This window comes from Astatotilapia calliptera, chromosome 1 (assembly GCF_900246225.1).
Source record: "Astatotilapia calliptera chromosome 1, fAstCal1.2, whole genome shotgun sequence".
NCBI lineage: Eukaryota > Metazoa > Chordata > Actinopteri > Cichliformes > Cichlidae > Astatotilapia > Astatotilapia calliptera.
Genome location: NC_039302.1, coordinates 152,425 through 167,100, shown reverse-complemented (window position 1 = coordinate 167,100; position 14,676 = coordinate 152,425). Strand labels below are relative to the sequence as shown.

At 40.6% G+C, this 14,676-nt stretch overlaps 1 protein-coding gene across 5 annotated transcripts in view; it reads right to left on the bottom strand.

The window, feature by feature from the left end:
* The window catches only part of ano1a (anoctamin 1, calcium activated chloride channel a), a 57,841-nt gene extending 47,370 nt beyond the window's left edge, over window positions 1-10,471 (bottom strand). For 2 of the 5 annotated variants that reach the window (XM_026180753.1, XM_026180826.1), the window contains exons 1-2: window positions 8,471-9,023; window positions 4,801-4,949 (exon numbers count right to left, since the gene is read on the bottom strand). In XM_026180753.1, the coding sequence (XP_026036538.1) occupies window positions 4,801-4,949; window positions 8,471-8,531 (210 nt within the window). In that variant the 5' untranslated portion in view covers window positions 8,532-9,023. Of the gene's footprint in view, window positions 1-4,800; window positions 4,950-7,841; window positions 7,910-8,470; window positions 9,024-10,277; window positions 10,300-10,321 lie in introns of those variants that run through there. The other 3 variants (XM_026180945.1, XM_026180987.1, XM_026180893.1) reach the window with 3 other exon arrangements.
* Window positions 10,472-14,676: the final 4,205 nt, after the last annotated feature.

Here is a 14,676-nt window from a genome sequence, read left to right as displayed (position 1 = left end):
GGCTGCGTTGAAGAATAAATGTAGTCATACCTGATTTTAATTCAAGCTTGTTAAAATCTGTGTTGCCTTATATACTATATTTACATGTATATTTTCACATTTTTCGATAAATCTGTGCATCTATTTCCAATTTTTCTATCAACGTATAAAGAGAGTGGTGGCTCAAGACTTTTGCATATTACTAGATAAAACAGTGTAGAATAGAACTAGGTTACACAGATTAGTCAAATGTCGAAATCCAGGTGAATACATGTGAATTCTCTTCATAACTGTAGGTCAACAATGAATCATAAAACTCACAATGATTTAGCTTTTGTGAGCATTTTTTTTTTGAGCACAGTGGAGTGTGCAGCCACTCCACTGTGCAGCAATCGTGTGTGTGTGTCTGCGATAGGAAGCATTACAGGAGCACACACACTCTGGTTCACCCCCTCTTAAAAGGAAGTAGTCATAGCTGCATAGGTCAGAGGTTGCTTCTCTGAGGGCCCATGAGGATGTAGTAGTCCATGCATCACAGACCAAAAGGATCTCTTTTCTCACCAAGCCACCAGGAAATGTGGTTCTCCTCTCCTCCAGGGCTTCAGCATACTCAAAGGTGGAAGAGGAGAATAGAAGTGCAGCTGTTAAACAGCACTGCATTACGCTGAATCCTTCCTTTTTATTCTGCTGACTTGTGCACACAGACACTGACAGACTCTTCTGCATATAGGTTAGCAATAACTGGCTGTTGGTCATCTGAAATGTAACATATGTTGCGAGCCTACTGTTGACTTAAAGAAGCCCAGTTGCCATCTGTTTTCTTTAGACCGTTGAGGTAATCACTGGCTGCTCTAAGTTTGTGAAAACATTTCATGTCTCAGCCAAGAGGCTTCTTCAGTTCTAAAAACAAAAGCTGGATAGTCACAGGTGTGGAGAGGTGGTGCGAGTCGTCACATTAGCCATGGGTTGTTACCATCACCTATCATGTGACCTACTGAGGTCACCTGAAGCACTTCAGGAGGGATCTCAAGATTATTGTAGAGTCACCTAAGTGCGCATGCGCCAACCAGCGTGCAGCCTGTTACAGTCGCTCCTGATTCTGATTCTGATTCTGATTTACCTTACAGTAGAGGACCCAATTTCAGGCAAGCTTTAGCTGTCAGACCGATGCTTCATATTTGACTCTAGAATACTTTTAGATGTATTTTATGAATACGTGTACAGGATTCAACTTAAAACTAGAGCTGGGCGATAGAACGATAACGATATGTATCGCGATATAATTTTTTCTCGATAGAAAAATTAAACTATCGCGATAGACCTCGCCGATCTTGTCCTCTTTAAAAAAAAAAAAAAAAAAAAAAAAAAAAAAAAGGTCAGCCAATCCAAATTACGTAGCGCAGAGCCGAACCAATCACAGCCGCAGCGTCACGTCACGTGACTTGTTACGTACAGCACAAGTGCCAAGCCGCACATGTGTATTTGTTTGGGAAGCAGCCAGCCACCGTACCGCCCGGGTAATGGAGGAAATGAGTGTGCCGACTAGAAAAATCAACCGAGCGTGACCGAAGAGAAAACAGATGATGGTTCCAATGCCGGAGAGATTGTCGAACGGAAGAGCCATAGAAGCTCCGTAGTGTGAAGATATTTCGGCTATTTCAAGTCTGACAAATAACAGAGTAGCGTGCACTGTAAATTGTGCCGAAAGCAAGTCTGGAAATACAATAAACTGGTGCATGCGCTACGTCCACACGTACCCGGGCATTCTTGAAAACGCAGATTTTTCTATGCATTTGCACCTTTCGTCCACACGTAAACGGCGTTTTTGGTCACTGAAAACGAAGATTTTTGAAAACTCAGTTTTTGCATTTACGTGTGGACTAGAAAAACGGAGAAAACGCAGCGTCAAAGGTGTGCGCACTTTTTGACGTCACACTGTGCGCCACGTTATTGTTTCGGTGAAATGAATTTCTACAATACTGTTAATTCTACTCTCTGCAGTGTTTAAATGCTTACATATACACAGTTACTGTCCCTCCACACATACCACTTGCTTCTGCTTCTATGCCCCAGCTTTGTTTACTTTTTCCCACCGAGGCTTCTAGACTTCTGATTGGCCAACATTTCTGCACGGTTAGGAATCTAGCGCCACCTGCTGCTTTGGCATGTTCATAGCAGCGTTTTCCTTCATTTCTGCCTTTATGTGTGGACGGGATTATTTTTTAAAACGGAAACGGAAAATCTCCGTTTTCAAAAATACCCGTGTACGTGTGGACGTAGCCTCAGTCTCTGACTGGAAGCGCTAATTCGTCATTCGGCTTTTGTCAGACTAAAGTAACTGTTAAAACTGTTTGAAAAGCTCAGCTATACAACAAGGAGAGATTGAGAATTTCCTTTTAGTTCTCAGTTTATTTGATATTGACAAAAGTTAGTCAGTTTTGTCTGTTCTTCTGTAAAACAAACTAAGATTTATTTTTAGAATTAATATTTTGTTTCTAAGTGGAATTGACAGTTTAGTCTGTTTCGTTTGTTCTATTTTGAAACTTAAACGCTTTAGCGGCTGCCTTTTGTGTAGTTTGTAATATTTGCCTTTATTTATCTGAAAAAGTCTCATGTTCCTTAAGTACATCTACCCTGTTGAACTTATTATGGGAAATAAATATTTAAATAAAAACAAGCTGCTGATTATTTCACATTTTACTTGTGAGCAACGGCACATTTAAATCTTACAAATATAGTTATTTGGCTTATATCGTGATAGATATCGTTATCGCCTGAAATGAAAAAAACATATCGTGATATGAAAAAATCTTATATCGCCCAGCTCTACTTAAAACTCGGAGAATCTTGACAATAGGGCCGCCACAAACAATTATTTTGATAGTCGACTAGTCACCGATTATTTTTGCGATTAGTCGACTAATCAGATCATCATCCACTGGATGTAAAACGTACAGCTTATTGCACCAGCAGCATCTGCTCTTATATAACTATCACTAGCTTACAGCTTTAAGTGTTTAAGGTCTGTGCTAACTAACAATAAAGACAAGATGATAGTTTATTAAATTTTAATGAAATTTGCAGATTGTTTTGGTGAAGTTTAATAGTAAATTCAGTAAATTCTGGAGCATCTCACACTTCTGATAATCAGCTGTCTGCTTGATGTTTATTCAGCTGTGTAAAAACTATAACTTTAATCTCAGCCAAACCGATTTACTCAGGAACAAATAAAATACTAAAAAAAGCCAAACAATAACATTTTTAAGTTATCTAAGTGACTTATATATGTTTAACCTGAGTAGCGAAAGACGGCGGTGGGTTTGAAAATGATTTGCCGGGAGTCCGGTGTTCTCACGGCTCTAGTGACCTAGCCCCCGGCTAGCTATCGAGCTAGTGGGTAACAGACGTCTCCGAAAACGTCGGAGCGCTTTTGAAAATATGTGGTGTCCTGATAAACTGAGCAGATATTTGAGGTTTACACAGCTACATTCTCGCCTGAAAATATGTAAAACGTTTATTTTGTGACCCAGAAAGAATAATAAGAGTAATATTAAAACCAACTAGCTGCCGCCATTGTTGGAAACTGAGCTGCGCTATGAATTCTGGGACACAGCTACTTCTTCTTCTTCGGGGTTTAACGGCAGCTGGCATCCTTGTACATGCAATGCTGCCATCTTCTGTTTCAGTCCGTTATTACACTCTTAAATCCTGCCACTTATTCCTGCGTCTTTTGGGATCTTGCAAAGCTTCAAACGATGCGTCGACTATCAGTCGTCGACGATTTTGATAGTCGACGTAATCGTGACTAGTCGACTAATCGTGGCAGCCCTACTCGACAGTGAGAAATAATAATCAAGCTCCAAGACATCTTATTTTAGTGCATAATAATACTGACTACATTTTTCGATTCTTTTATTGTGAAGAGTGTCTGTGTAGCATTAATTGGTAACACTGGGTGGAGTAAAAAAAAAGCTCGACTGATTTCATGGACATGAATTAAGAAAAAGATATTGACTCTAGTAACTGTCGAGCCTGGGATGCTACGATTGCATTAAAATTTGAGTTCCAGGCCTTTTTAAATTTTTGTTCTTGTGTCTACTTGTTCCGTTTTAGTTTCATCTGATTTTTTTAATTTGTTTTTTTCTATTTCATTTGTTTTCTGTTCTTTGGAAATTTTTGATGATTGATTTTTTTTCTTTATCAATTTACTGCAAACATCAGTCATCCCTTCATTATTATTATTGCAAATGATGCATCAGGTCAAACATCTACATCCAAACGACTCCAATCAGTCTTTGGCACAGTTAATTCAAGCTTTTGCTGCTGACAACCTGAGTGTGTGATTTGGCCTTGTCTTGCTGAAAGGAGAAGTCCCATCTTATCTCAAAGACCTCATAGTCTGAGAGCGCTTCACTCCTGGTTCCTAGAATATTTAGAAGTACAATGGGAGGCAGAGCCTTCAGCTTTCAGGGCCCTTTCTGTGGAGAGACAGACACTAGCTCTCCTTGTAAGATTAGGCTTCAAACTTTCGTTTTTACTACAGCATATAGTTAGGACTGGATCAGGTGACCCTGAATCCTCCCTTAGTTATGCTGCAATAGCTCCAGGCTGCCGGGGATTCCCGTGATGCACTGAGTATTTCTTCTTCAGTCACCTCTTTTCACTCACTGCGTGTTACACCTCCCTGCATTTACGGGATAGGGTGCTATAAATTTGCAATTGCATAGCAGTTGCAAACACATTCCTGCAGCCACCCCCTTCACATCATACAGTTTCTATGTATTTCTGAGACCTGTGGAAACCTTTATAGCAGATACCTACTATAGACTCATTGTTCTTTGCCCTGGTGACAAAATCCACGTCCAGGTTCTTCTCCTCACTACAGACCGGCTCATAATCAGCACTCATAATTGTAGGATGCGTCTGCTGCAGGCTGCTTGAGTGCTCACAAGATGATAGGGGGCTAGAATCTGAGGAGGAAATCAGAAATGCATTTAGAGCTTTTTAAAATACAAATCATGTTTCTGCTGAACATTTCACTTTTGATGAATCCTGAAAAAGAAAGTCCTGTTAAATCTGCCTCAGTAAACAATAAGAATACAATGGCGCAGCTCTATTAGTACCACTAATTCAAGTTACTGAATTTTGTAGATTTTTCAAACTGTCTCAGGAAATCTTGCCTTTGTTGTCTCACCGCAGGTTGTGGTATTGCACACCGCTGATTTTGACCTCTATTCTCTGATATTTCACTAAAACTGTTGAAAATGAACATAATGTGATAATCAGCAGCGTTGACACCATCTTTTGAAATGAAACCACTTTCCCAAGAAACTGCTCATATCATTTACACTGAGAAGCATTCAAATAATCCAACCTGTCACGGTGGCTCATCAGCAGACCCTGACATCTGCTTGGTTGCCTTGCTATATCCCTGATAACGGAACGAAGCATCCTGGAGTGCATTTAGAATCAATTGTCTCAATTGTGTAAAGCTTTGAAAGTTACTGTGCTATAAAATACACTTAAGATTTTTTTTAAGGTGCAATCTTCGAATATTTGGTATTGAGGATTCATCAAAGCTAAAGCCCTGAAACCCCCCTACAGACAGACACGTCTCACTGAGTTATATCCTCTGTTTATCCCCCATTTAGGTGATATCTAATGGTAAGTGGACTGATTCTAATATAGCGGTTTTCTACTCTCCCGGAGCACTCAAAGCACTCAATCCAACATGCCACATTCACCCAAGCACTTTCTTATAAATTTCTTAGTGCTTCCTAGCTAACATTCATACACATTTACACTCCGATAGATGCATCAGAGAGCAACTTGGGGTTAGTATCTTGCCATACAGCCTCGAGGAGCCAGGGTCGAACCACTGACCTTCCAATCAGTAGATGACTTGCTTTACCTCCTGAGCAACAGCCACTCCCATGGGTGATGCTGACACTGTCTTTGGATATCCAAAACAGCGATACCAGGCCTATTCCAGAAAAGGTTCTTAATATTTATTCAACAGTATTCTACACACCAGCCGTCTCTTATAAATTCTCTGAGTCTACTAGAACAAAAAGATGATAAGAAAAATATGTTTTTCTCTTTAATGAGCAATGGTAATTATGAATACATGTATAATGTTTTTAAATATGATATGCAGAGCAGTCTGTTGATCAATAAGTAATATTCAGTTGAATATACTAGTGTTCAGGTCTTTACCACGTTCATAAAGGGCTCTCTGTAGCCCACCAACGTGCTTATACAAATCTATATACATTTCAAAAGAACACCGGTAATTCGATCGATGTTTTTAATCTATGATGTATTTTTATTTCATTATTATGAGCACATCACAGATATATGCACCCCATGTTTGGCTTTTTGAAGAAAGAACTTGAAATTCAAGAAGAGGGTTGCCACTCTCACAGTGCTGTGTTAAACATGGAGCTGGAGTCAAAGTTTTCGGAAACCAGAGACTATTTATGGCTATGTCCACAATAATGCGTTTTCATTTGGAAACGCATCTTTTTCTCTCCGTTTTGGCCTCCCGTCCATGCTGCGTTTTCACTGATGGAAAACGCAGCATTTTGAAAACGGTGCTTTCGCGTCGCAGTGTGGACAGCGAAAGTGCAAACTTTCCAAAACGATGACACATGTTAGTCATATGATGCAGTCATGTGACCAATCAAACTAAGATAGCGGAGGGCATTATACAGCAGTTGTTTTGTTTGCTCTCAGTTTTGACAGCCCTATTAAAGATTAATATCAGTCTGCACGTGCTCCAGAGAGCTTTTCTTCAAATTCTTTAACTCTCACTGGCTTTTGCAACTTTGTACTTTTGTGTTACTCGCAGCAACAACTCCAGCTCATTGTTGGTCCATTTAAAAAAAAAAAAACTCGGTGCTTTTCCTTGACATTTTGCCGCGACGTTTCAAAGAGCCGGAAAGTAAATTAACGGCAGACAGAAATGAGGCAGGCCGAATCTTCTTGGTTTCACGCATGCGCAGGACTGGAACGTGAGCATTTTCAGACGTTTCAATGTGGACGCACAACTCTGAAAATGACTGAAAACCCTAGTGATGTACCTCATCTAAAAGTATTCTGAAGTACTCTCTCTGACAGAAATATAAAGAACCTCGTGTCTTAAGAGGTTGTGTCCATTTACGGCAAAGAGCGAGGACATACTCTTTGCTATGGACGTACGTATTAGGGAGTTTTCCCTCTTTGTCAGTTTCTATTAGCGAAAATTTACTAATACTGATACAATAAGATATAAGTGGCAGAATGCCGAGCCATTTCAAAATGACCACCTTTCTACAATTCTGTATAAAACACGCGTACTTCAAAACCCAGTTAGTTCAAAATTTGTTTGTTTTATTAAGGATTTAACTTTTTTTTTTTTTTTTTACTTTCCTTGACCTTACCTGGCCTGCCCACACAGACACACCTCGAGTAATGTGTGCAGTAACCATAAGAGAACAAATATTGCCTGTTTATACTCAGGAGCCTGAAATGCCAGAGGTGAAACTGGTGTTGCTTGTATGGCATGGTGGATTGGTCATTGTGTGCTACATCAGGAATTCCTGAGCAGTGTATACCACACGCGTGCAGCTTCACATCAACAGCTTTCTTTGGAAATTTCTATAATTAAAATGTTAAAATTAAATGCATATTTTTATGTTAATATTTGGAAATACATTTGTTACATTACATCCATTTACTGCACAAAACAGTGTTGAAATCTACATTTTTGAGAACATCTCATTCAGTGAGGATGAAAACAATGTGCTCCTCGAGATTGACATTAAACTTTTTGATGCGGTCTGTTCTGGTTCACAGATTTCACACAACCTTATTGAACCTACCAATAAGCTGTGACATGCCACAGCACTCTACCCGACCTCACAGACAAAAGGAAAGATCAACAGGTGAGCCCAGTGCAGCCTTCAGTAGCTGAAGATCCAGGCAGTTTTCTCAGGAGCTAACAGGGACCAAGACAAAGTAGGACACTGTGTCAACGCAACGTTGTGTATGTGGTCACGCTCTGGTCCGTAGAAACATGCAAAGCAAGTATTCAGTATTCTGTGATTTAGCCCCAGAGGACCTGCGGGCTAAATCAGAGAAGCCATTCAAATGAAAATGGCACGTTGTTTATTAGCTCTACTACAAAATCTGAACTAGCCGTTTAAAGGTCAAGGCTGGTAAAGTAATAGGAGTTCACTTCGGTACTAGCAGGCCTGCGTGCAAGTTAAATGGGCATCAAGTCTACGGCACTCAAAGCCATCAGCATCTTAATGTAGCAACATGATTAGAGACTATGGCGCAGCACTACAGCCCCATCGACTCTGCATCAGTGCGCCTATGTGCCCAGCTACAGCCACAATACAGCGAAAGCTACTGAAATGGCTTAAAGGTCTTCCCCGGATGACAAAAATAGAGCTTTATTTCATCATCATCATCAAACTCATTCCAGCGAAAATGTTAAACCTCTTACCGAGCTCCAATGCGCTATCATTTTGGTCCAAGCTATCCGCCCGCTTCCTCTGACGGTCCATCGGAAATATGAAGGCGCTCAGGGTTCCACAGATACCCTACCAAATCTACAGAAACATGGCCCTCTGCTGCATCATCTATTCCTCACAGCCGCCCGCGCTGTTGCATGGAAACGCTGGACGGAGAGCTGCCACCTACCGATCCTTTGGACAGCTCGGAGACTAAAAGCAACTGTTTCCAAAGAAACTGCACCAGAGACGCGACTGTGTGACTGCGATGAAAAGTTGAGGTCCTTCAGAATTTAATTAGCCCCGTCTACATGAAATGTGTCAAAATGACCATGCCCGTGTGTGCGAACACGTCTTTTGGATACAAACAGCACAGCATTAACGCGCGGGCGCTCAGCGAAAGATCGTGCTGAAAAAAAGCCCCACAAGCATGTTGCATTCATTTCCATGATAAAAACAGGGAAACGTTTCACTCGCGGTTGGGAATCGTAAATATCTCCGAAAAGGAAAAGCTTCATTAACATACATTATTAGTAGCAGTAATATATATAATAATCAACAATCATATGACCCCCTATGAGCAAGCTGTTTGGCAACAGTGGGAAGGATAAACTCCCTTTTAAGAGGACGAAACCTCGGGCAGAACCAGTCTCAAGGAGGGGAGAGGAGGAGGACATTTACATGTCATTTACAAGCTGAGAGGGCGTGTACAAGACATGACTGTTCATTTAAAAGCACAAGACAAGTACTAATTAAATATGAACGTTGATTTATGGCAGTGAGACGGTCATTTATAAGACAGCTAAGCAGGTGAGATTCAAGATTTCTATTTGCATTTTGCGCACAGGACCAACAGTCCATGCACATTGGAATTCTTGTGCAGAGGTCAAGTTACATCCATGCTGTCATTACATTAAAAGACAGCATGTGGACATAGAAACCCGACCTTGTCCCACAGCCCTCCATTTTGGTGGATGTAAGATTAGAGATCTGCTGTACAAACAGCTGTGATGACAAATATTTAAAATGTGCACTAGCAAATTAGTAAAGGAATGCAATGGGAGCTCAGGAATTGCTTCAACTGTAGAGCTTATGATTTCCTGTCAGATGTGAATGCCGCATTTTTGTCGAGCCTGAGCATCACTGAGTCAACTGGTGCCGCCTACTCGAGCTGGGGTCTTTTCCAGTGGGTGCGAGGTGAGCGTAAAGTGGCAATCAGGAACAGACTGATCCAAGCCCGCAGAAAGCAGCTATGGACGTCTATAAACGCCGCCGCAGTCTGAGATATCGGTCTGCTCTAAAGAACTCTGTCAGTTTAGGACATTTTCTACCCAGACCAGAAAGAAATGCTTCTTCTCTCCATGTTAGACTGCAGTGTGTCTGCTCTCCGTGCCCACAGGGGGAATGCTCGCCAGCCTTCAGTGTGACTGTCACACTGTGACACCTTCTGGAGAGTTAATCGCGAATATTGAGGTCTAAACTCTCGGAGACTGGAAACGACGCGAATGAACCGCGACCGATCCATTTTGTAATTCATGAAGCAAACAACTGTAAGCGCGTCTCCTTCCGCGGGCCAGCACAAACACGACTCTCGAAGATTTAAATGAACGCGCATAGGCAAACGCGTATCACGTCGTTTGACGCAAAACAGACAATAAATGCATGTTTTTAAAGTCAATCAAAGAGAGAGAGATCAGCTATCACACACCATATAGACAAATGACATAAAAACAAACAGGCTGAGCTGCATTCTGCAAAAAGCATAAAGAAAGCAGGAGACAGCAAGTGCAACTTTCCTACCAGTTTAAAGGAAAACTGTCTCGTTGATAGTAATGAATATTTACCTGTTTTTCCGGAGTTGCAGAGCAAAGTTTAGTAGAAGGTAAACGCAAGTACTGACAAGCTAATACTTCCCTCTCACCTGTACAGAGAGGGTGGAGGAGGAAGTGCCTCTGGTCTTCTCAGGTAAAGACTCTCCTCCCACAACAATTAAGTAATTGGTGGGTTGTGTGATGTGGCACTGTACAAGCATGGGACTGAATGGTGCGAAGCCCACAGAGTACATATCCAAAAGCAAATAAAACATGCATGCTGTGACTGTCAGGCTGATAGATGTGATAGCATGAATTTCTTTATTAAGGATGGATGGACAGAGGCAAGGCAATATCACAAATGCAGACAGGGAGGCAACTCAGAAACAGTCATTCCCATACAGGCATGTTCAGACTTGCAGTAGACTCCTGGTAGTTTTCCAGTTCCGAAACACACACACACATCCTCTGAAGTCATGTTTAAGGACAGAGCAACTTTTTTAAAGAACAGACAAACTGCATATATGTAGGAAACTGTCTTGTTTTGTTGACAGCAACCAGGCAATGTACAATGCGTTGCAGAGAAAAACGAACAACAATCGGGAACCCTTCTTAAATGTTTTCCTACCAAATGTTTCAGCAGCATGTGTATTTCCCTATTCAAAGTGCAACTTTGTGTGCAGAGGTTTCCTGTTTAGAAAAGGAAGAGCTAGTAGTAAAAAATCCACTAAAAAATGAATGCATGTCTTGTGCATTGCTGGTCTAGAACAAGTGATCTAGATCCTTTTCTGTGGGTCCAAACCATGCAAAGATAGTGTCCTGTTACTCCATCCTGATCGTAATACCTCATACTGACTATAGAACGGGTGTGGTGCATCACCAAAGATAGCTTTGTCTTGAGCAGTGTGGACAAGCATTATCATATTATTTGCCATTCTAAACCATGCACTTTATCCTGTCGTATTTCCATCTATTCTACGTTTAGTCCTTTGACCTCCTGCTTCCTTTAATGGGAACAACAACAAATGCAGTTGTAGTAGCAGTATTAGCAGCAAAAGTAGAAAAAGCAGCAGCAGTAACAGCAGTTGCAATAATTACAGAAACACCTTATGAATGGTTGAACTGTAAACTTTTGCCCCTACAAAATAAAAGCACATTCAGTTTACTATTTGCAAAGAGCTGCAGTGGGAGGAGCAGATGTGGTGGTGTGGAATTTTACATCTACTCGCTGTCAAGAGGAAGCTCTTTCATCTGTAGAGCAGAACTGGGTGCCGCTGCTTACGTGCATACATCAGGACTAAATGCACATATGCATGCAAATTCATGTATACACTGTTGGTGAATGCACAGTTCCTTAATGCAACAGTGAAAGCAATCAAACCTGACCTGTGTGGGGTATAGCCTGATGTCAGACTATAGCATCTGTGCTTTTAACCCTACAACAGCTGCTTCAAATCAAACCAGGGACTGCTGTTTGCAAAGAATTTGCCACATTTTCATCATGACTGTCAGTATGGACACTGGTGCTGAAACTCAAGCCTTCACAGTGGTAATTTCAGAACAGGCTATGCTAGAAGGGAAAAGAGGTGTGCATTTTAATGAGCTTAGTCTACCTACTGTTTCTCTCAATAATAAAAAGACTTTCGTTGCCCTGGGTGTTGCTTTAAAGAGCCCACACCCAAGTTTTTCTTAAGACTTCTCTGGGGAGACATCACTGCAGTCATGGTGGATGGTTGCTGAGTTTCTTCATTCAACCATCCCCCAGTGTGTAGTCCATGTATGTTAAATATGTCTGTTTTTGTTGGCTTATTTTGGGGTTTCTGGTTATTATTGTCCCTGTCCCTGTGTGTTAGCCCTGTAACAGACTGGCGACCTGTCCAGGGTGTACCCCGCCTCTCGCCCTATGACAGCTGGGATAGGCTCCAGCGACCCTGAAAAAGGATAAGCGGAAGCGAATGGATGGATGGATGGTTATTATTGACCATTCGAAATTAGTTTTGTTGCTATGACAATTAGTTCTCGTTATTATTGTAAATGGAGTTTTGTTATTGTTTTCATGATTATTTTAGCATTTCTGGGTTCTGTTAGAACTGTCATTTTGTTTTCAGTTTACTCATGCTGGTATTGGGCTAGTTTCTACAGTGCGTTGATGCCAAGTCCCTATTATTTTTAGTTGCTTTCTGTTTTATTTTGGTACTTCCTTTTGTCTTGTCATGTGTGAAATTGGTCCCAAAATCAGGACTCATAACACAAAGGGATAAACAAAAAGAAGGAGCTTTATTGCTATGAAAAATTCAAACAGTACAAACAAAACGAAACCTAAACTAGAACCTAGGAACAGTAAACTAAGAAACTGGGAACTAGAAACTAGGAGCAGGGAGTAGCAATAAGGGACACACAGCAATAAGGGACAACACGACAGAGGACTTCAACAGAGGATCACGAGAGAACAGGAAACAGGAGGGAAAACATCTTGAAATCTAAGGAGCGTGAAAAGAAAAGTGTCTGGGCTTCTTTAGTTTCCTTGAAGACGTTTCAGTTCTTCAGAACTGAAAAAGCTTCTCAGATGAGAGGGGAAATATCTTTAACCGCCTAACACCCAAACTCTTCCATGACATTCATCTAAATTTCTCTTTGATATTTGGACTGATTGGCACCTGATGAATGTAAAAACAAAGAATTACCAGATTTTTTTTTTTTTTACATAATTTTTGTTTCTGAGAAAAATGAGATCCACATATGAGGATATTTGTTTAAAATTTCAATAGAACAGTGGCAGTTTAATGTCCTCGTAAGTGGATATCAGGCCCTTGTAGAGCAAAACGTAATACAGCGTGTTAGGAAGGAAGGAAGGCTCAGGGCTTAAGTAATCAGCATCATGAGCTCATCCGATTAGAATAAGAATAAGCAGTCATCTAATCATTCACAGGGTTCTCCTTTTATTCTCCAAATCAATAAAGCAAAGAAGGAAGGAAAGACACACATGGACTGCCAATGCTGAAAGAAAACAGATTTAAGTTACTCATTACCTTAAACAATACATAAAATAAAAACCCCCAAACAGAACCTCACCTCTGCTGGGGCCCCGTGTGGGAGTGAAGAAAGAGTGAGCCAAAAGTGAATGCAGTCCTTATATAATGTGTGACAGGTGAGTGCAATTAAGGACAAGCACCACACCCAATCAAAGGGGAGAGAAGTAAACAAGGTGCATCTGGTGAAGTGAGTGGGTGTGCTGGGATGTGCTAAAACGTGGGTCTTTACAACACAGTGGAACCCCGGCTTACGAAGACCCCGTTTAACGAAAAATTAAAGTTACGAAGGCACTTAAAAGCAATATGTCTGCCCGAGGTACGGCAAAATGCCCGCGTAACGAAATAGAAAAAATAGAAAATTAGAAAAAATGAAATGAAATTCCATGTTATGTACATGCACATGTACGTATGTATGCATGCATACGTATGCTTTCTTCAACCTCCGCCACCTCCACCAAGAACTTCGTCTTCAGCCAGCATCGCCTCACTCAAAAGGCGATGGAAAAAGGTGCTTCGACTTACGAAAATTTTGACTTACGACAGACCGTCTTGAACGAATTAATTTCGTAAGTCGGGGTTCCACTGTATTTTGGTGTAGACAACCCAAAATCTGATGTCCACATATGTGGACATCAGGTCCTAGGAGGTTAAGGAAACTAGAGATGGCACGATACCACTTTTTTATGTCCGATACTGATACCGATATCATAAATTTGGATATCTGCCGATACCGATATGAATCCGATATAGTGTTTTTTAATCAATAAAACTGTTTTTTAAATATCTTGCTGCATTTTGTATAAGTTCATACTCAAGTTTAAAACAACAACAACACTAAAGCTGTTCTGTTATACCTGTATGCAAAAAAAAATATTTCATAGTTCAGCAATACTGATCAATCTAATAAACTTAAACCTGCTCCATCCTCCCTATTCTGGTATTTTAAAGAGTACTTAGCATAAATATTAAGCAACCTAACTAATAGGGTTCCAACTCCCAGCAACAACAAAAATAAATAAATAAAAAATAGGGAACCACCCCTCACGCTCCACCTCATGATGCTTAATCGACGTAATCAACCTTAATTTGATGCAGTGTGAAAATTTTTTTCAAGAAATATTAAATAGATTCAACATCTTTCTTCAACAAAATTGCAGACTGCACAGATGGTACCTTCCCAAAGGAAAAAGTACTATAGCTTACTAGGGTATATTAGACTTAATAGTTACTATATGCAGTAATTGACTTCTATTCATTTTACATCAAATTAAAACTTTGGGTGTCAGATAATTATTTATTAAAAGCTCGACATTTTAAATGAGAATAAGAAAGAAAAGTATGTCTTTGTGCCCCTTT